The sequence below is a fragment of the Ceratotherium simum genome, chromosome 7 (assembly GCF_057802395.1).
Source record: "Ceratotherium simum simum isolate JZ-2026a chromosome 7, ASM5780239v1, whole genome shotgun sequence".
NCBI classification, from domain to species: Eukaryota; Metazoa; Chordata; class Mammalia; order Perissodactyla; family Rhinocerotidae; genus Ceratotherium; species Ceratotherium simum.
This window is the reverse complement of record NC_141906.1, coordinates 53,617,809-53,641,420: the sequence shown is the minus strand read 5'-3', so window position 1 is coordinate 53,641,420 and position 23,612 is coordinate 53,617,809. Positions and strand designations below refer to the sequence as shown.

Below are 23,612 nucleotides of genomic sequence, written 5' to 3'. Positions count from 1 at the left end.
ATTTTTCCTTTCTTCCCAAATCAAATAAATAAATCAAATTACTTCCCCCAAAAAAGTGATGGGAAAGAAATGAGCCTACTAGAAGTCAGGTTTAATAAAACTCTTAGGAAGACTTTCAAAAATGACTTTTCTAACATTCTAGTCTACTAAAATTACTATTGCCAGTGTCAACAAAGTTTTTTACTTATCAAATCAAATTAATACTTTCAGCCCTTAACGTGTTTCACTTGCGTCTGGGGCCATTGACAAAGTAACTGTTTCTTGCTGAAACTCTTCCTTTGGCATTCATCGCTTCCCTTCCAGCTAGATATGTTTCTCTCAATTTACACATTTTCTGTTTCCTTTGTAGATTTGTTCTTTCACTCACATCATAAATTTGGCATTCCCTGAGTTCTGCCTTGTACTCCAGTAGTTTCTCTACACAGTCTGGATGAGCTTATTCATAGCCTTGTATTCAACTACCGATATAATCTGATGACTCCTAAATACATAGTATCAACCAGACCCTCTACTGAACTGTTGGACCACATATTTCAACTGCTTATTACACATTTCCACCTGGATGAACTTCCAAGTCAACATGACCTTCTACTCCATAAACCTAAAATCTTTTTCTGTATCTTGAAATGGCATCTTAGACAGACAGAATCTTGGGTATCATCCTTGGCTCACTTTTATCCTTCACTTCTTGTCCAATTAGTTGTCAAATCCTGTCAACTCTACTGATTAAATATATGATTCATTTTCTACATGCTACTTTCACTGCTACTGCCCTGACTTAGTTTAGCTCATCGTCATTTTTTCCTAGATTTCTGATGTAGCCCCCTGACTGATCCTATTACCACAGTTTCACACTGCCCCCAAACAATCCTCTATTCTGCCCCAAGAATCATCTTCCTAAAACAATTATCAATTTTGTTATTCCCTTTTCTCTTCAAGCTTCTTAGCCTTAACATCCCTTCTGTGGTCTGGCTCCTGAATTTGCAACATTATCTCACACTATTCCTCTTCAAGCAGCTCTAAGGTTTAGTTGCCAAAATGCTCTTTGCTCAGTTTCCTGCCTTCTTTTGCCCATATTGTTTTCCCTTCCTGGAGGCACTTCTCTTCTCCCACATCTTTCTCTGGCTGGTCTCTAAGTAGTCTTTAGGATTCTGATTACCTGTCACTCCACCAGGAAGAGTTCCCTGAGCCTTCTGGGACTGGGTCAAAGGCCCCTTTGGTCTCCCATATCACCCTTGCCTTTGTCAACCATAACACTATCACTCTGAATTATAATTATGTTCTACTTTTCTGTCTATCACTCTGAATTATAAGTATGTTCTACTTTTCTGTCTCACCAGACAAAAGTGTTGAAGGCAGAAACAGCATCTTTCTAGTCTCTATGTCTAATTGCAAGCATAATGCTTCATCCTAAAGAGGAGCTTAAAGAATATTTATAGAAATTTAAATTATGGAATTGATATGAAAAGAACTATGCTGCCTTAAATCATTAACCATCAAATCCTTATTGATAATAAATCATCAAACATATGTTGGTGATTACACTTATTGTGCTGAAGCTTTTTTGTGCTCCTCAAAGTTCATACTTTGTGTCAGAAGGTGCTAGGGTATTTAATGCTGTGCCCTTGTTGTAGATTAACTGTTTCAATATATGACAGTTTTTACAGAAGCACAACCTATATATTTTATCAGAACTCTGGAAGAAAGATAGGAGAACCTAGAAGGTCATACAGGCCATGTCTTTACTGTACTCTTTTAATTTTTTTTTTAAGCATTAGTGATTGTACAGCTTGTAACAGGGCTTTTGTCAGAAATAATCAGGTCATATCACTTAAAAGGAAAGGCTATTTTTCTTTACTACCTGTTAAACACAATTAGAGATCATCCATCATTTCTCTATGTGAAGGTTTTCATTTTGATCATCATCTGAAATGTACTGAGTTTACCTGATCATTATCATCAATGGGAATTTGATCTCAGTGTTCCCGTCTTTGTTTCAGTGTAAAGTAATGAATGATATTACAGTTAATGGGGAGAAAAATTGTACTTCTGTACCAGGCGTGTTCAAGTCAATTTAACATTGTACATTTATCACAGATAAGCCCTCTAAGAGGTAAGATAAATAAAGCTAGTTTCTGAGTTTTATTTCATTTTGTTAAATGGAAAGAATCTACTTTCTGCTATAAATATTGGTAATTTCATAAGGTTTAAGTTATTTCAGCAAGATTTGCCCTTTATATTATAATATAATAAGAATGTCCCTTTATTTCTATTCCTTAATAACCCCAGAATACAAAAGCAAAAGAAAAGCAAAAAACAAAGGGTAGGCTAGTGTAAATATAAAAATGTAAATGTAAGCAGAATCTGTCTTTTAAAAAAGAACAAATTAATTAACTTCTATATACTTTTGTAAAATTTTAAAACTACTCAGAGATTACCACAAAACAAAGGCCTAGAATGAAAAAATTATAGCATAGTAAGTCAAACATTTAAGTATGATGAAATACTTTCTTTAGAAAGTCATAAAATTGGCTAAGAAAGATATAGAGAATAATAAATATATTCCTGGAGATAATATGGAACAATCTGTTAATGTTTTAATACATCTGATTAATTGAACCTAACTTTCTATGATTCTGCAATTTTTCTCATATATGATATAAAATATATAATTTGTTATATATATTGTACCTAATAACATATAAAATATATATTCTGGACACATATATATTTGACAAATATATATTTGTTGGTATATAACAAATATATGTATGAAATTTATATTCTTGAAAATATTTCAGATAGAACAAAATTCACATTTTGAATTTTATTGCTATTGATAACATTTATACTTTAGTGGTATCATGTAGGTTCCGTAACATATAAATAATATATGATATATATAAATAAATATATATAAATATATAAAATGCCTCCTGGATCTCATTGTGTTTTAATATTAGAGATTTCTCATCAGACTGATTGGTGGCTTTCATACAGCCATTGCTCCATCAGCAGTTCTGTTATGGGATTCATTGGTACTAATAATAATAAACATCTGCATAGTACTCTAGAATGTGCATAATTATCCCATTTGAGTGTCATTGCAACTCTGAAACTAGTTATCATTATCACTGTAATTTTACTTATGAAGAAATTTAGATTCAGTGATATTAAATGACTTGTGCAAAGTGGCATTCAGTAAGTGGTAGAGCCAGGACTGGGAATTGGGCCTTCTCTCCAGAACTCCTAATTTGAGATAGACCAGCAATAGTATATGTGCCTCCCTTTAGGGAGTCTTGCCTTGCAAAAATTAGGAAAATTCATTTATCTCTTATTAAATGATTCCAAACTTTATAAAAGAATTAATTACCCACTTTTGTAAAGATTGTAAAATATTCAGTTTACACGCAACATTTCTGTACTAGGTCTGTTGTATTAAGAGCAATTTATATTTTTTTTAAAAAAGAGGTAATATATAGGCATGGACTTCAAGATGCATATATGTCATATGAAAATAAAGAAAGAATTTTGAAAATTGCATGCCAAATTTTTCTTGGCTAGTTATTTAGGGAGTCTTTCTGCACCTGAATAAATCAGGATGTAAGCAATAAAAACCAACTCTGTTAATTTTAAAAAACAAAAACAAAAAACATCTGGCTATCAAAAACAAAACAAAAAGAAAAAAATAATTTCCTGGAAGGACACCAAGGATTCACTGAATAGAAGCTAGAGAACAAGTTTGGAAAATAGGCAGAAACCAAGGCGTCTCTGGAAGGCCAGTAAACAAGCATAACAAATGCCCCCACTGTATCCTGCCATCACTGGGCACCACCACCATCAAGAATAAAGCCTAATCATACCTTTGTCTTTGCTTTACTATTTTTTAATTCAAAGTCCAAGTAGTATGTGTTCCACAGGCCAATCTGAGATCTCAAGCCCAGGGAAGCAGAGGCCTTAGCCAGCTTCCTTGGTGGGAAGGTGGAGTACCTGCCCTCACCAAACTACAACCAATGGGAAACTCTATGGAGAAAGAAAGGGAAGGAGAGAGGGAAGGAGGGAGAGGAGAAGGTTAGACACTGAAGTCAGTACTACCCCTCCCACCCCCCCACCCCTCCACTCCACACCCCCCTCCCACCCCGCCCACCCCCACCCCCCCATACACACACAAAAGGCAAATGTCTGCTATGGCATTCTAACTATGAATATGCACTACAGCTGTTTTTGGTCCCTGTGAGGCTAAGAATTTCTAAGAAGAGAATAGCAGTCTTCCTATTATTCACGTGAAGCTGGGACTGTCTGGAGTCTATGAGAAAAAAATAACCTGCTTTTCTGCTACCTACCTTGAGATGATTAACAGAGTCAGGAAATAAATTTATTTCACCCTTAAGATCTAAGGAATTAAGTTTTGCTTGGTTTTACTTTTGAAATAGGTCATTTGTGAGTGGACTTCAATGGATTCTTAGTGGGGGATAGATATTATTAAAATAGCTTTATGGAAAGTGGTTGATGTTCCCACCAAAACACTTGTTTTTCTCTATGCCTTTAATAAAAGATTTCATCCACTTTCACTGTTTCAGCTACACTCAGATACAAATAATTTCGAAATTTGTATTTCTAGCTTGGATATCTCTTCATACTTATAATTCATACGTCCAGTTACTATCTGGATACTCCAGAGGTTCCTCAAACATGGCCAACACTTACTTTTTTCTCTGTAGCCTATTTCTTCTCCTTTATTTTTATCTCAGTAATGCTGTTGTCATCACCCACCATTCAAGTAAAAATACTGAAAGATCTATTTGACTCCTTCTTTGTCCTACCTGCATACAATCAGTTACCAGATTTCTTTGATTTTACTCTAAATATTTCTTTGATACACTCTGTCCTCTCTACTCCTACTTTTGATTTATTTCAGGCTTTTATCATCTCTCACCTGGCCTTTGGCAATAGCTCACAACTTCTGTCCCTAACTAAAGACTTATTCCCTTGAATCCATCCTCCACATGGCTACCAAGGATCCACACATAACATAAATAAGGCAGTCACTCCCATTGCTCCTTAGTAGACATACAAGACTATCGATGATCTGACTCCAGCCTACATCTCCAAACTTACCTCTTTGCCTCTCCCTCCTTTAAGTTTATCAGTGTTGAGCTGGTATTCTTCTCCTAAGCAGGCAGAAAAAGAATTGGAAAGAGATGGAGAGAAGACTTTGACCATTTAAGTCAAGATACATTTGCCCTTTCCCTGCCATCCTCCTTCTCCCACCAACACCAGAGAAAGGCCTAAAAGAAGGAGGTTGTGAAGATGTGAAAGACCAGAGCATTCACACACTCACACACACACACACACACACACACACAGAGACTCTAAACCTCTTAAGCCACATGGAAGTAGAAAATGAGACTGGATTAAGTTTCAAAAAACAAAAGTGACCAGAAAACTATGGCATCTACCCAAGACATAATTTAGGGATGTTAAAGAAAAATTAGATATAGCACAATTGAAAGCAGTGATTTTACAAAATAAAATCAGTTTATGTTTAAATCCCAAAGAATTGAGATTCCCCAACAAACTGATTATATTCTGCTCGGGCATTAACTCTTTCTTTTTTTTTTTGGTGAGATCAGCCCTGTGCTCACATCTGCCAATCCTCCTCTTTTTTTGCTGAGGAAGACTGGCTCTAGGCTAACATCCGTGCCCATCTTCCTCCACTTTATATGGGACACCGCCACAGCATGGCTTGCCAAGCGGTGCTTCGGTGCGCACCCGGGATCCAAACCAGCAAACCCCGGGCCACCGCAGCGGAGCGTGCGCACTTAACCGCTTGCACCACCAGGCCAGCCCCTGTTATCTCTTTCTTTTAGGGTGTTTTTCCTGATCTCCCAATTGCCTGGTGTACTCCTTCTAACACTGGACTTGTGTGCTTGTCTCTCCTGTTGAGTTGCAAGCCTGTTTTAAGGGCAAGAGTTGTGTCTTATTCATCTTCATAACCCCAGCATTTTAACACAGTGCCAGGCACACGAATGGCTCTCAATAAATGAGTGTTGTGTAAGAATGAGTGATGGATGTTTGATTCAATTAGTGAATTTCCAGAAATGCTAAATGACAGACTCATTTTAATAACTTCCAAAGCTGCTGCTCTTTCTTAATTTTGCAGGCCCTATTATTTATTAATATTTCTTGATTTTTAGTGTAAATATATTGAGAATGAAAATATATTATCCTACTTACATCTACTTTCAAATTTCTATTTATTTTCAACATTTTTGACACGGTGATTTTTTGATCATTTTATTTTTAAATTTGTTTTGTAGGTTTTCGAAACTTACATATTGATGACCAGATAACTCTCATCCAGTATTCTTGGATGAGCTTAATGGTATTTGGACTAGGATGGAGATCCTATAAACATGTCAGTGGACAGATGCTATATTTTGCGCCTGATCTTATACTAAATGAGTAAGTAGTGACTTGACTTTTGTTGTTGTTATTATCAAAAATGTATATGTAGGATGATCTTGAAAATTACATTTCAATAGATGATCATACATTTAGTGTCCTAAATAATAGAATTTTCCTGAAAAGTTTCTCAGAATTACCTCAGGATATAATTTGATATGAAAATATTAATAAAATTGTATCATTTTATCAGTAATTTGATATTTGGAGCTTTTACCTTTTGTTTCAATATACAGGAGTTTTCTCAAATCCAATTTTTTTAAACTTCAAGAATGTATCAAGAAATAAAGACAAAATTAAATGTTTAGTTTATCAAATTAAAATTTCATACCTTGGTACTAATGAGGATAATGAAGTAAGTGAGAAATATTTAAATGAGGATAATGAAGTAAATGAGAAACATTTAAATGAGGATAATGAAGTAAATGAGAAATATTTAAATGAAGATAATGAAGGAAATGAGAAATATTTTTGCTTGAAAGTATTGACTTACCTTCAAAAAGTAAAAACATGATCTCTCAGAAGAAAACTCAGACTGGTAATTTATTTTAAAAGTTGAAAGATAATTATTTCAATTTGCTTGATTATATTTAAATAACTATAATTAATTTTCTACATATAACCTTAAACTGAATAACAGTCTTTTCATGGAAATATTTATACTGTTCTAAGGGTGAGTGCTGACTTACAATTATATAACATAGTAATTTACACTTGTATAAATCTTTACAGATTACAGATAACTTTTATATATTTTTATTCCATTTTATCCCACAATCCCTTGAAATTGATAAGGAATCAGCGTCCTTCGTTTACAGCTCAGGAAACTGAGGCACAGAAGAACTGCAATAGACTGCTACAGCATCTGAGTGACAGTCAGGATCAACCTCAGCTCTTCTGAGTCAAAATCTAGTTTTCTTTGCACTATTGCTGTTAGCTTCATTTGACTAATGAGGATATTACAAAATAGTACATGGTTGGGAAAATACTTGAAATAAATTTCCTCAACCTGCAGAATTTGTATTTGACCTTGTCAGTTATTTAATGCTTGCTAATGTTCTCTTTTCTATATCACCATACATTTCCCCAGAATAGTTCACAGTGTAAGTATTTTACACTGAATACACTGAACTATTCTCCACTATTCAGTTGCTGTGTACTGAATCCATTCTCCCACTGGATTGCACACAAAATTTTTAATTTTTTTTACAGAAAAAAAATCATCAGTAAATAAAGTATTTCCTGAGCGTTCCCTCAGCTCCACATTCTCAACTCCTACAACTTTGCTCTCCTTTCTTGGTTTAGGTTTTTAAAATGTGATGATAAAAGTGAGAAACAACATTAATCTTGCTCAATGTGTATTTAATGTGATTTTCTAACTTTAAAATTTCTTAACCTCAAAAATTCAGTTATGTAAATAAATTTAGATGTTTAAAATTCCAAATATTGAGCCATTTTCAATAATAATAAGGTTATTACTAAATTCATATTCTCTGATAAATTACATAAACTGGCTAAGACACTGTATGTGGTTTTTTTTTCCCTTGCTTTTTCTTTTGTGTGTTATGTGTGGTGCAAGACAGCGGATGAAGGAATCATCATTCTATTCATTATGCCTTACCATGTGGCAGATCCCACAGGAGTTTGTGAAGCTTCAAGTTAGCCAAGAAGAGTTCCTCTGTATGAAAGTATTGCTACTTCTTAATACAAGTGAGTACAAGTTACTTAATACAGAATATTTACTTTCTTAATTTTTAATTCATTGTGAAAGTCTCAAACAACAATATGATCATATGATTAAACACGAGGTATGAATCTTAGATTGTAACTGCAAGAGAGAAACACCCAATATATTGTCATAGACTATAATAAAATTACTTCATATTTCTCAGGTTTTACCTATAACATAATACTAACATAGCCTATCAATTCAGCCAATTCAATTTTTTTTAGATAAAACATGATTAAATGACTTTTCATATTCACCCAGTTAGATATTATAGACTAAGTTATACTGCATAAACACAAACTATGCTTCCCTCCACTTTACCCCACAGAGGATTTACTATATAAAATAGGTTGGGACTATTCTCTTTATGTCAGGATAGGCTAACTGTTATAACAAATAACTTCAAAGATCAGCATCATACCATAGCAGTTTATTTATCACTCAGAGTCACAGTCCAGTGGGTCAGCAAGAAGACCCAGGCTCCTTCCATGAAGGGGCTCCACCCTTTTGTAGCAGCATGGAGTCCTCCACTGGATCTGACTAGATGAGCACTGAGTTTGGAGGTGAGACCTGGAAGTCTGGAGGTTTGGAAGTGAGACTTGGAAGTGTCATGTGTCACTTCCACCCTCATTCCATGGTCCACCTTGACTGCAGAAGAGGCTGAGAAATGCACCCGAGCTGTATATCCTGAAGAAAAATGGAATGGTATATTATGAAACATAGCATTGGTCACCAGAAGGACAGGCAGATATCCGTTTCATTCTTTCTCACATACAAAGAACACATGCACCTCTGCCTCAGTAGATCCCCAAGGGTCTGGGTGGGAAAATTGTTTAAATTAAAAAAAATTTTTTTTTAATTATGCTTTTACCTTTTACTCTTTTCTGCGCCTTTTCCATGCACAGGTAGGCTCAGCCTTTGAATGTCTGAATTGATCCTTTCTTCACTCATAGTGATTTGAAAGGGAACCACAGGGAGCTAAGACCTTAGGTAGAGAGTAAGCTAAGGGTCTTTCTCAGCAGCATCTTTGCAGGAACCTCTTTCTAGTGGCACAAATCTCAAATGGTGATGGTGAGGAAGAGGTAACACATCAGGAGGAAACACAGAAAAGCTAAACCCTCTCAAAGGAAGTTTTCCTCATGAAATCTATGCAAAGACGAGGACCAATACAGGATCTAAGGATGCATAGCCCTATCACCCCACTCTTGGGAACCGTATGTGCAGCAGAGACCTTCAAGCCTAATGGGATGAAAGAGCATAAAGTAAACTAAGGGTATTGATATGGGACTGGCCAAGAGAGTCAACTGGAATCAATTTAATATTACAGCAATTAACTCCTGTCCTCCTTTTCTTGACAGTAATGAATCCTATAACAGATATGCCATAGATCATCCTAGATCTCCCAAATTAGGTAATATCATTAACATAATTCTGTATTTATGGATTTGGCTACATGATGCTATGTGACCAAACAACCCCAAAATCTTAGTAGCTTAACAAAAAACATTCTTAAGTATTTATTCTTCCACTATATGTCCAGTGCAGATCAACAGGGAGGCTCTGCTCATTGTCATCACTCAGGTACCCAGGCAAATGGAGGCTATATCTTGACACATGCTTCCACAATCACTAGAGCAGTGGTAAGGGAAGGAAGTGGCATACATGTGACTTCCACTCACATACCATGGAAAGCAAGATTCTTGGCCACTTGCAACATCAAGAAAAGGGAAAAACAGAAATATTTAGTGAGTAGTACTTATGATTTCTACAAATTCTAATCAAAATTCTAATGGGATTTTTGAGGAGAGACTTGGCAAAGCTATTGAAAATTCATCTTTAAGTCTTGAAAAGTAAATAGATAAGTATTACAAAAATTTGGGGGCCGAGGAGGGAATTAGAAAACTACAATAATTAATACCATGTGAAAGAAGAATAGATACACTGAATTGTTAGTCAAATCAGACTAGTATATATTAGAACTTAATATACTGTAATGGAACCATCACAAATCAATGAGTATGGGACAAATATTGTTGAGAAAAATAGCTTTATATTTGGGGAAAACTCAGCTTAGATATTTAGCTCAAATTATTTCCTAAAATAATATCAGATATTTGAGTTAAATGTAAACACTTAAATTGTTAAAAACAAACTAAAAGGAATATAAATGATTTTGAAATTTCAAATGAGGAATATCTATTTAAAAATAAATTGCAATTGGAAAGTTGGCAAAGAAAAAGTTCAATGATTTGATACATAAGAATTTAAACCTCTCATTTGCCATTAAAAATTAAAATACACATCTCTAGGAAAATATGGCAGGTTGAACACACTTTTACCATTGTTCCCTCTAAAACTACACTAAATTATTAGTAAAGGGATTTTTTAAGAAATAAAATAAAAGGAAAAAAGAATGAGAGCGGAATCAATAGCAATAAAATTCTGGAAGCCAGCAAGCAGAACTAATTAAGCATACCTGAGAAGTTTGGATTCTAAGAAGAAAAGCAAAGAAGCAACTTGATTTGCATCACTGAATTTCTAGCATGTTCTGCAGTTTGTGACAAAATGATTTTTTAAAATGAGAGTGAAGGAAGAGTTAAAAACACAAAGTTCTGTTGAAAGTCTGTTTCCAAATATCTAGTTGTACTAGAAAGCAGTTGTTCCTCTCCAACTTAGAGAGATTGTAGATTTATTCCTTGAAGAGAATGTAATAGAGGTTTGCTAGATTGGTGAACTGCAGGCACTGTTGAGGGTGAGAGGCTCAGTGAAAACAGGTTAAGATTATATACCAAATGTTGAGACACCATCTTCCAGCAAACTTCCCCCACCTGTCCCCCAGAACATTGTCATCCAGGTTTATATCCTCCAGGTAGGAGAATGAAAAGTTCTTCTCTGCAGAATCTGTTTATCCAGAAAGAAAAAGAATTAAATATGCTAATAGCAGGAGTTTTCTCTTTGAAATATCTTTGCCGGATTGCCGGGACTAAAGCTCACAGTCAGTGAGCATTACTCATCAAATAGAACTATCAATTGGCTCTTTAGTTTTCCACTCTTGAATATAAATAAACAACCAAAGTGTCTGAGGGAGGCCTTTGACATCAAAGACAAAGACAAAACAGGGAGGAAAAAAAAAGAACTTGGAGGAAACAGAGACCATGTAGGGCGATGAAAACTTTAAAAAAATAAAAAAGCTATCCCTCCTTAGAAAGATAAGAGAGCATATTGTACCCATGAAACAAGAACTGGATGCTATGAAAAAGGAATAACACATAAAAAAGAAAGAGCTTTTGGAAATTAAATATATATATATATATATATATTTATGAAAACAGAATTTAAAACTCAGTGGAGGTGTTGGAAGATAAAGTTGGAAACATCTTAAAAGGAGAGCAAAAGACAAAAAATATAGAAAATTTGACTCCAGAAGGAGGTCCAACACCCAAATAGTTGGAGGTCTAGAAGAGAGAACAACAAAATACATAAGAGAAGAAATCATCAAGGACATAATCAATCTTTTCAGCAAATGGTGTTTGGAAAACTTCATTCAAAACAATGAAGTCAGACCCTTACCTTGCATTATATACAAAAATTAACTTAAAAATAGATCAAAGACCTAAATCTTAGAGCTAAAACTATAAAACTCTTAGAAGAAAATATAGAGGAAAAACTACATGACATTGGATTTGGCAATGATTTCTTGGATATGACACCCAAACACAGGCAATGAAAGAAAAAACAGATAAATGGACTTCATCAAAATTGAAAACTTCTCTGCCTCAAAGGACACAATCAACAGAATGAAAAGGTGACCCACTGAATGGGAGAAAATATTTGAAAATCACATATCTGATAAAAAAAAAAGTATTAATATCCAGAATATATAAAGAACTCCTACAATTCAACAATAAAAAAAAAAACCCAACTTAAAAATGGGCAAAGGAGGGGCCGGCCCGGTGGCGCAAGCGGTTAGGTGCGCGCGCTCCGCTGCGGCGGCCCGGGGTTCGCTGGTTCGGTTCCCGGGCGCGCACCGACGCACTGCTTGGCAAGCCATGCTGTGGCGGCGTCCCATATAAAGTCGAGGAAGATGGGCACAGATGTTAGCCCAGGGCCGTCTTCCTCAGCAAAAAAAGAGGAGGATTGGCGGATGTTAGCACAGGGCTGATCTCACAAAAAAAAAAAAAAAAAAAAATGGGCAAAGGCTTTGATAGACATTTCTCCAAAGAAATATACAAATAGCCATTAAGCACATAAAAAGATGTTCAACGGGGCCAGCCCGGTGGCACAAGCAGTTAAGTGCACGCGCTACGCTGTGGTGGCCCGGGGTTCGCCGGTTCGGCTCCCAGGAGCGCACCGATGCACCGCTTGGCAAGCCATGCTGTGGCAGCATCCTATATAAAGTAGAGGAAGTTGGGCACGGATGTTAGCCCAGGGCCAGTCTTCTTCAGGAAAAAAGAGGAGGATTGGCATCAGATGTTAGCTCAGGGCTGGTCTTCCTCACAAAAAAAAAAAAAAAGAAAAGATAGTCATTAGGGAAACACAAATCAAAACCACAGTGAGACACCACTTCACACCCATTAGGATAGTTATTTAATCTTAGTAAAAAAAAAAAGTTATACTGAAAAGGAAAAGAAATCATATGCTGCATGACTTGACTGTGGTAGTATTTTACATAGCTAAAATAATAAACACTGAATATTGATTTAATTTCATAATCATAAATATTGATTTAATTTCAGAATATCAATATTATGAAAATTACATTAGGACGATGAGGAATAGGAAGGTGTATGTGTGTGTGTGCTTATAGTGTGGTGGTGATGGTAGATATGGAAGATGAAAATAGAGCTGCAGCCCCATTTTCCATACTGGAAAGTCAAAAGTTAAAAATGAAAAATCAAGAATCAGCACTATAAGGATGTTATGTAAAGCTATGAAAGGAAAAATAAAAAGAAATGGCTAAAATATTTGATGGAGTATTTTCCTTTGGAGCATGGAAAAAGTTGGGTTGCCAGGGCACTCTCTTTGCCCTAATAAGGTTGCAAAACTATGATAAAATATTTAAAAGTTAAACTTTAAACAACAAACTTAGAAAAATATTTAAAATATATTTTAGGCCCCTCTAGATAAATGAGTACAAAACAGAAAAATTCAGAAAAATACAAATCACGTATAAGCATGAGAAAATTGTTCAACCTCACTAATAATTTGAGAAATGAAAATGAGATAATGTTTTGTTTTTCTATATAAAAAGCAAAAATTAATTAAAATGAAAATACTCAATATTGGCCACAAAACAGTTAAATAGTAAGTTTAGCAATGTACATTACGAGTGTTAAGAAAATTAATACCTTTTACTGCAATAATTCCACTTCTAAGAATATATCCTTTAAAAAGTCAGAAATGATATTCATCATAAGTATTATTTAGACTAGTAAAATATTCTAAATGATAAAACAATTAAATAAACTGTATTTCCTACAGTTATATGAGATGAACTTTTATGTGAGAGTTAAAACATTTCATTTTTTAAGAATTTTGAATGATAGAAGTAAAGGTTCTCAAGATCATGTTAGGAAATGTCCCAAAATACTGGATTGTAGGATCTCAGCTGACTTACAATTTTCTACATTTTCTAAAATTTTTCCAATGAATATATGTTATTTCAAAATTAGCCAAATCAAAAATTAAGATTCTTATTTTTTAAAAAGTGTTCTTATCTAAATTAGCATCTGGCTAATTGCCCTTGACTCAGCCTTTCCCAACTTACCACTAAGATATGCCACCAAAATCCTAAAAACTCACAACATGTGGCATCAACAAGAATCTGAGAGACAATTCTCCAATCATATAATACTTGATGTAATAATCAAGGAAACAATGAATTAAGGTAAGGTGCTCAAAGGAAATAGTCAGAAATATTTAGGAGAGCTGGTTCATCATAGACTTTAAATCTAGGGAAGACAGTGGGAGGGGAGGAAACATTTCAGATATATCCTAGGAGCAGAGGATGACAGCCTAAGATTAGATTATCATATCCTGCAAACATGTTGTTAATGGTTGATACAAAGGATGTGATGCAGTTTGGGATTAGGCCTGCTTTTCTCTTAAAGAGGATAATTGGTTCAAGTTCTGGTCCTAAACATTTAGATAGAGTGAAAGCCTTGGGTTACTAGTTTCCAACTCTTAAAAGCCCAATGGGAAAATAGTACTTTAATAATCAGAAGAGAAAATAATTTTATATTCATATTTAAGAGTGAAGGTGATGTGGGGTTAGTTGGGAAGCTTAAAAGGAGTTATGGAGGTTTAAAATAGCTACTTGAAGAAACTAGATAGATCATAGATACACATAGTATATACATACAGAGGTATATACAAGTTTTCAATTGAGCAAAGATCACTTATTGCCAAAATTACCTTTGCAAGTCCCTTTTGTATTCAGGATCTGAGCTCTTAAAAACTCAAAGCCAAAGAATTCGCTTTTTGGTTTATTTTGGTTTGTTATCTGTGGCCTTCTTTTTCCAAAAGGAGTGGAAACCAAAATCTGATTGGCGTACAGGGAATAAGTACGAGTTTTAAAAAAGGATTATTTCTCTCCCTTTGCTGGACACATACAGTTGACTTTGCTTAAATTAAGTATACTTCTCTATAGAAATATTGCTAATGGTCAAGATTATAGATATATAGTTGTGTAAATCCAAGAAGTTATGTGAGTTTTCTTTCAGCAGTCCGGATATAACTGCAGAAAAAGGCAGATACTTCACTTAAGGTTGAAAGATGGTTTGCAGGACAAGTACAGCCAAAGAAAAAGGAAGCAAGGAAATTGGGAGTTCTGGTAATAGAGCTGCTGAAGAAATCAACCAGGGCATCTCAAGTGACAACAGGAGGACCTAAAAGATTTAAGAAAAAAGCTATAGGTAAATTGACAATGTAGTAGAGATAAGAGAAACAGCCATAAGAATAAGAAGTTGTGCCTACATGTGTTTGGTGATGGGTTGTAATTAGTATTTGGGTGGTGAACATGATGTAATCTATGCAGAAATAGAAGTATAATGATGTACACCTGAAATTTATACAATGTTATAAACCAATGTTACTGCAATAAACAAAAAATTTAAAACAAAAAGAAATGGATACATTTCTAGAAACATACAACCTAGCAAGTCTGAATCCTGAAAAAATAAAAATTCTGAGATCAATTAAAAAAAAAAAAAAGTTGTGCCTAAGATCTGGATGTATGAATTAAAGATTTCAGAGGTAAATATCTAAATTACTAGTTAACATAACGGGGATAAGAGGCATTCCCATTAAAATCAGCAACAAAATAGGGATATTTGCTATCACCATTATTATTTAATATTTTCTGGAAGTCCTGAACAATGCACTGAATCATGAAGCAAAAATGAGAGCTACAACTATTAGAAAGGGGAAAATGAAGATATTATTTGAATATAGTATTGTTGTATACCAAGAAAACAAAATATAATTGATCAAAAAGTGTTAGAATTTTAAATAGAAATATAAATTAAATAAATATAGAGTATAACCAAGTGGCTGGATATAAAAGAAATATTCAAATATCAATAGCTTTCTCCCATATCAGTAGGAAGGAGTTAGAAAATTCAATGAAGCAATGTTAAAATTACAACAAAAAAGGTAAATTAACCAGGAATAATCTCAGTGAGAAATACTTGAGTTTTCTATGAAGACAAGACTTTACAGAGAGATCCAAGTATTTGTTAAAAAGAAAGAAAAAGAAGACTCAACATACATGCTGTTGTAAACTAAATCAAAGCAAGTATTTGAGACAGGATTCTACAATAATGTCAGGTGCTCTTTTGAGCAAATGCTAAGTTAAATGCATAATCCGTGGATATAGCTCTAAAATAGGTAAGCTGAAATGTGCTTTAACTTATCTGCTTGTTCTTATCATATTCTTCCAGAGAACTAGAAGTTTACAGGTCCTAAAACTAAATAACACTGACTCTTTTGTATTTAAAACGTTTGTATTTAGAGTTATATATCAAAAGAAATTATACAGCTCAGGAATTTGTATTATAAACTGCTAGTATCTTCTTTTTAAACATAAGTGCTACTTGTCACTATCTTCTTACAGTTCCTTTAGAAGGACTAAGGAGTCAAAACCAGTTTGAAGAGATGAGATCAAGCTACATTAGAGAGCTCATCAAGGCGATTGGTTTGAGACAAAAAGGAGTTGTCTCAAGTTCACAGCGTTTCTACCAACTTACAAAACTTCTGGATAACTTGCATGATGTAAGTACTTTGTTTTCTAGAATATCAGTGATTATTTTCTGAATTTCTATAACTTTTTAAATGTTAAATCTAAATTTTACTTCATATGGTTTCTTCAAATTCATATTTGTAGTTACATTTTTTTTTAAAGATTTTATTTATTTATTTTTTCCCCCCAAAGCCCCAGTAGATAGTTGTATGTCATAGCTGCACATCCTTCTAGTTGCTGTATGTGGGACGCGGCCTCAGCATGGCCGGAGAAGCAGTGTGTCGGTGCGTGCCCGGGATCCGAACCCAGGCCACCAGCAGCAGAGCGCGTGCACTTAACCGCTAAGCCACGGGGCCGGCCCTGTAGTTACATTTTAAAACAGTACTTGCATCACACTGCTCAGAATTTCTATTGTGCTTTTTTCATTTTCAACGTAGGTCACCCAAATATCCTTTTACTAGTATTTGTATAATTTGAGGGTAATTTAATGGTTGCTAGGAATTGTGATACATTTTCCTGAATATGTTCTAAAATATTTTTGCTTTAAGTTAGAAAAGATGTTATATATACAGGGAAAGCAAGGGTATGGATGTGGAAAATAAGACTCTCATACTATTTTGGATGGAATTATAAGTTAATAACAATGCTAATAGATAATCTGGCAGTATATAGCAAAAGTTAAAATTTTTATCCTTTTCACATTTCTACTTTTTAGGATTTATCTTAAATAAATAATTAGGCAAGTATTTAAGATATAAAAGCAAGGATGTTTACTGCAGCATTGCTTATACAAGAGAAAAAACCCTAGAAATGCCCAACACCAGGACTGGATAAATCAAACAAGATGTATATGGTTAATCAAGACATATTGAATACAACTTTTATTGCTGCTATGTTCAGAAACCACTCTAAAAATAAAGTTGAGGCATATAAAAGCTATCTATTCACCAGGTCAAATTTGAGACCTTACTCCTGAATATGAACAGACAGCCAAGGGTTATTAACCATTTAGGTAAAGCCTATGAAAAGAAAGGCAGAAAGCAACAAAATAAATGAAAAAAAAGTGACTCGAAGGGAAAAGCACTAGTGCAGAGAACAGAAGAAAGCCTCAAAAATATTAAGATATTCAGAGAAATAAGAATGATATTGTGTCCATGACACAAGAGTAGAAAACATTTAAAAAGGAACATTCAGCAAGAAAGTACTTTTGGCTAATTAAATATAGAAGAGCAGAAATTAAAACTTCAATAGAATGGCTGAAATATAAATCTCAGGAAAACCCATAAAAAATAACAAAAAAGATAAAGAAATGAAAAATTAGAGAGAAGAGATAGCAAATTTAGGGGATTAATTAAGAGGGTTCCATTCTCCAATTAATAGGAATTTCCAGAAGAAATAGAGAAAATCAAGGAGGGGAAATGATGCAAGAAATCGTAAAAGAAAAGTTGCTGGAACTGAAGGATATGAGTTTTCTGACTGGAAGGGCCCAGTGTACAGGCACAGCACAATTGAACCAAGACACATTATTGTAAAATTTCACCATACCAGGAATAAAGAGAATATCCTAAAATATACCCGTGAGAAAAGAAACAAGTCAACATACAAATTGTCAGGATTCAGAATGATGTTGGACTTCTCAACAGTAGTGCTGGAACCCAGAAAACAATGATGCAATGCCTTCAGAATTTTGAAGGAATGGAAAATCTTCAGAGAATTTTATACCCAGCCAAACAATCAAACAAATATGATGGCATTATAAAAGTATTTTCAGACATGCAAGGTCTCATAGAGCTTACCTCAAATACAACCTTTCTCAAGGACATCTACAGGATTTCTTACAACAAAACACTGGAGTAAGCCAAAGAAGTAGAAGATCCAACCCAGGAGAGATGCAGCGAGTTCTCCCAGCACATTAACTGTGCCAAGCAATCATTAGTCTAGATGAGAGCAGTAATGCAGAGGCTTTCAGGATACTAGTACTAGGAAAAATGATGGAACTATATGAACATATTGAGGTGAGTTTTTACAGTTCTGTCAGAGAATCTGACTATTGCTTTGTGATGAACAGAGAGGAAACAAAGCAAACAAAAACACAAGGTGATTAGCTGTAGTAAAATAAAAGTTAAGTCATATCAGAAAGGAAATGTAATCCAGCAGGAAACAATAAAAATCTTTATAATATAAATGCTGGATATTGTTTAGCCAAAATTTGAGATGTAACTGTGTAGAGAATGGGGAGAAGGGAATGTATATGTCGTTGAGGTGGGGGGTGTATAGTATAAGAGAGCAAAATCCTCATTTTCCATAATAGAAACTCAATCAATAATGTAAAATGTGGAAAACAAAATTTATTAGAAATACAGAGATAAATATTAAAAGACACAGGCTAAAGAAGTTGAAAGTTGTTGCATTTAGGGAGCTGGAATAAGGATAAGAAGGGGCCGGCCCCATGGCTTAGCGGTTAAGTGTGCGCACTGCTACTGGCGGCCCGGGTGCAGATCCCGGGTGCGCACCGATGCACCGCTTCTCCGGCCATGCTGAGGCCGCATCCCACATACAGCAACTAGAAGGATGTGCAACTATGACATACAACTATCTACTGGGGCTTTGGGGGGGCGGGGGAAGGAGGAGGATTGGCAATAGATGTTAGCTCAGAGCCGGTCTTCCTCAGCAGAAAAGGAGGAGGATTAGCATGGATGTTAGCTCAGGGCTGATCTTCCTCACACACACAAAAAAAGGATAAGACGACGTATATCAGGAAACTGCTGGGTTTTATTGTTACTGCTGTTGTTTTTGTGGCTGTAAGTCTTGCAGAACTACTTGAATTTTTAAATTATGTCCATGAATTACTTTGACAAAAATTAAAATTAGATTAAAATGAATTATGTTCGGTTGTTTGTATGGAAATAGGAAGAGCCAACATATTGTTATGTGAAAAAGCCAGATTAACAAATAGACTGTATAGGGCCTGACCCAGTGGTGTAGTGGTTAAGTTCGCAGGCTCCACTTTGGCGGCCCGGGGTTCGCAGGTTAGGATCCTGGGCACGGACCTGTGCACCACTCATCAAGCCATGCTGTGGTGGCGTCCCATATATAAAAATAGAGGAAGATGGGCACAGATGTTAGCTCAGGGCCAATCTTCCTCAGCAAAAAGAGGAAGATTGGCAATGGATGTTAGCTCATGGACAATCTTCCTCACCAAAAAAAAAAAACCAAATAGACTTTTTATAATTGCATTTTTAGAAATATATGTGCATGTGTGCATATTGCGTATATACCTGGGTATGTCTGTATACATGTGTAGAAAGAAAAAAAAACTTGAAAGAAATACACAAAATGTTCACATTGGTTATCCTGTGGGACTATGAATTACTTCTATTTCTTTAAATCTTTCTGGACTATCAGAATGTTTCATTGTGAGTATGTAATATTTTACATATTATTCTAGAGAGTTATTTTCATTTTGGGAAGAAGAAAACATCTTGACGAGTATTTATATTGTTAGAAAAATAAGTTGCCATGTTTCAATAGTATGTGAATTTATTATTTTTCTTACGTTTCTTATCCATTTGTTAAACCAACAGCTCGTCAAACAACTTCATCTGTACTGCTTAAATACATTTATCCAGTCCCGGGCACTGAGTGTTGAATTTCCAGAAATGATGTCTGAAGTTATTGCTGCACAATTACCAAAAATCTTGGCAGGGATGGTGAAACCTCTTCTCTTTCATAAAAAGTGAATGTCATTTTTATCTTTAAACAATTAAATTTTGTGCTATGTCTGTTTTTGTTTTGGTCAGGATTATGAGGTCTCGAGTTTTTACAATGTTCTTCTCAAAGCCTTACATTTATAACATATCATACTGTGTAAATTTCAGAGAAAATTATGAGGTTTTAATTATTTTCCTTTATAAAGCATAATTAGAATTTTTAAAGTGTTATTGTCTGCCCCTATTTTCTTTAAGAGTTTACAAGATTGAAAAAGTACTAAACTTGATTGTTAAAGTAAACTTACTCTTATCCATATTATTTCCTACCATTTAGGTGAAATTTTTTAACTTTTGCATCTAACAAATCAACTTTAGGGGAAAAAAATCTTACATATAAAAATAAAAAGCTATTATATATGTCCCCTGTAGGTAGCTCCCTTTGTCTCCTTGATTATATTTACAAAAATGAACCTTTAAAATGGTATGCAAAATTTTGTCTACATGAGTGTATATACATTTTTGTGAGGAGGAAATTCATTACCCTCATCAGATTTTCCAAAGAATTTTTAATGCAAAAAAATATAGAGAAAAAGAGTTAAAAATCCCTGAAATAGATTGATACTTCTCAAACTAGGAAAAATAGCTGATATGTTAAGACTGTTTCACAGATTGGAAATACAGATCTCTAAGGAAGTTACTAAGTAGAGCCATATCATTATGACAACAGTATTGTGGGTTTTGTAGTTTTTTACTAAGCTTTTTTTGGAACTGTCTTCTAATAAGGGTTATGAATGGAATAGGAAGTCAGAAGAGTCTGTGACCTAACTCCACTCCTCACCATCTGGGGCATGTGGAAAGTCACTTAACCTTACTGATTCTCAGTCTCCTTACCTTTAACACCGATGTAAGAATATCTTTCCTGAGAAATGTTGCTTTTAGTCAGAGCTTCTTATTCACTTCTCAAATCAGAGAAGAAAGGAAGGAAGGAAGGCAAGAAGGGAGGGAGGGAGGGAAGGGGGGGAGGGAGGGGGGAGAAAAAAGAAGAGAAATATTCTCTTTCTTCACTCAGGGAGGCATAATGGTTGAATCACAGGTTGAAAATTTTTGAGTGCCTTAGATTCAATTTTACAAGAAATATTTCAGGAAATACTAGATACTGGTTTAAAATAATACAACCAATTATAATAAATAGAAAACACATAATTCACATTCTTTTATGAACTGAAAATATTCCTTTAGAAGACAGACAAGAATTCTTTTCTGATATGAGTCACTGGAGATCCACTTTTTTAAAAAATATATATATATATATATAACAGGAAGAACCAAGTTCATACACTGGTAAAACTCAATCAAAACCAATCATTGTTTTCTTTTCTAGATAAAATAATTTATACCAATTTTAGGCGTATATATATAATTTTAACAGCTCAGAAAAACTAGTAGACCCAATTCTTTTTCTGAATTTCTTTAAAATTGGACATTATCTTACAAATAAAACATACCATCTTATGCAAACTAATAGTTGTTAATGAGAAAATCAAAGTAACTTTGAAAACAATGTGGAAAACATTTACTGAAGTCTCTGATTTTTTAATGCATTTTTAATTACCTGTTCGCTTCAACTGATAAATACTTGGAGTTTACCAAAGGACAACAACATAGATTAATCTTAATGAATACTAATGTGACCCCTAAACCAAGATAAAGTGGTTTCATCTGATAAAAAAATTGGCATGATAACGTTACCATAACTGTTTCTTACTAATAACTTCTTTGATTTACAAATAGAATTAGCTATGGAGTATCTATAGTGAATTCTTGTAAGGCATTTGAAATAGGGATTAAAACAAGCTCCAACCAGGGCCCTTGGCTTGGGTTCATTAGATCTATGTGGCAAATATAATAGATAGTATGTGAATTTTATAATGCTTGATTATAACACTCAATAAGAGTTTAAGTATTCCAAATAGTCTTAACGTTAGTATAAAAATGGTCTCTTCCTTAGTATGTCTATCTACGTGTCTTTCTATATGAATACATATGTATTACAGTAGACAATTGACTGCTATTCCGTTCTTCAAAGTCTTTATACACACACAGACTCATTCTCTCTCTGCTCTCCAGGCCAGTTATCTTCCTAAAAAGGATCTTATTTTGCTATTTCTTTACCTTAAAATGTTCACTGACTTCGAGTCACCTATTGCAATGATTCTCAACTATAGCTGCACATTAGAGTTTCCAAGGGAGCTTTGTAAAAATATCTTTGCCTGGGCTCCATCCTCAGAGATTATATTTTAATTGGTCCACTCTTTTTCTTAATGTGGGCACATAGTAATTACTCTGAAATGGTGTTCAAGCATCATTTCCTATAACTTGACTCTCTTTATCCTCCATTGTCATACATTCATCTTATGTTCCAGCCATGCAGATCTTTTTACCATCAATTTTCTGCCTGAATTTCCCCCCTTTGATACCAGTCCCACTGGTATCTCAACCTCAAGACTCAGCCAAACATCATTTCTGCAATGTCTTCCCTGAATCTTCCAGACAGGATTTGCTTCTCCTAAGGTTCACCAGGTATTTTGTGCACATCTGAATTACAATGATGCATTATTCTACAATTCTGAGTCTACTACAAGTCTGGGAGCCACTTTGAAGTGGGCCAGTAGTATTTCTTAACTGGGATTTGAAGGACATGTTCTCTCTCTATTTTTGGTATCGCAGTGGATCTGTGTCATTCTTTTGTTACCTCAATGCTTTATCACTTTCTCTTCCCATAGTCCCAACTCCATCTCTTCATTTCTCTTCATCTCTTTTAAATTTTCCACCTTTTCTTTCTACTTTGTGAGATCTCTCCTTGTACTGCCTATGACATAGGAGAATATAAGTATATTTTGTATTTTTTAAGAACAACACTTGATACTCCATGTTCTAAATTTTAAAACTGAATGAAGGGAATATTATTTCCTCCCTAAAAAATATTTCACAAATACAATTGTTTCTTATATTTAAGTAGCCCTAAACTGTTTTGTATTATAAACCTCAACATAGAAATTTTCCTCATTTCTGATTTTATTTAACAAATAATATTTAGCACAAGAAAATGTGCTAATAAGCATTATGAGAATTTAGAGCTGAAGCAAGATGATAACTAAAAGAGGTTACACTCCAGTAGTAGGTATAAGTCATAATGCCTGGTGAATAGTAGGCACTCAAATATTTGTTGAGGGTGCAAATGGAAATACAATTTGGATTTGATGGGTACAAAGCGTTATTTATGTATAACTTTACAAAAACAAATGCAGCACAAAGTAAGATATTAACTTTAAAATAAATATCAAATAACTCCTTAATTTAGTCATGTTAGTAATTCATTTGCATTAAATCGGTATGTACATTTGTTGAAAAAGCTTTCAATATCTTTTTTCCCCATAAATGTCATCCCAATAAATGCATCTGAATTTTT

General features: G+C 34.4%; 1 protein-coding gene across 1 annotated transcript in view; it reads left to right on the top strand.

Annotated features, from left to right (window-relative positions):
• Positions 1–20,215, top strand: part of PGR (progesterone receptor) — a 74,183-nt gene extending 53,968 nt beyond the window's left edge. Inside the window, exons 5-8 of the mRNA XM_004427411.3 lie at positions 6,321–6,465; positions 8,045–8,175; positions 16,308–16,465; positions 20,018–20,215. Coding sequence (XP_004427468.2) covers positions 6,321–6,465; positions 8,045–8,175; positions 16,308–16,465; positions 20,018–20,173 — 590 coding nt within the window. The 3' untranslated portion in view covers positions 20,174–20,215. The remainder of the gene's footprint in view (positions 1–6,320; positions 6,466–8,044; positions 8,176–16,307; positions 16,466–20,017) is intronic.
• The last annotated feature ends 3,397 nt before the right edge of the window (positions 20,216–23,612 follow it).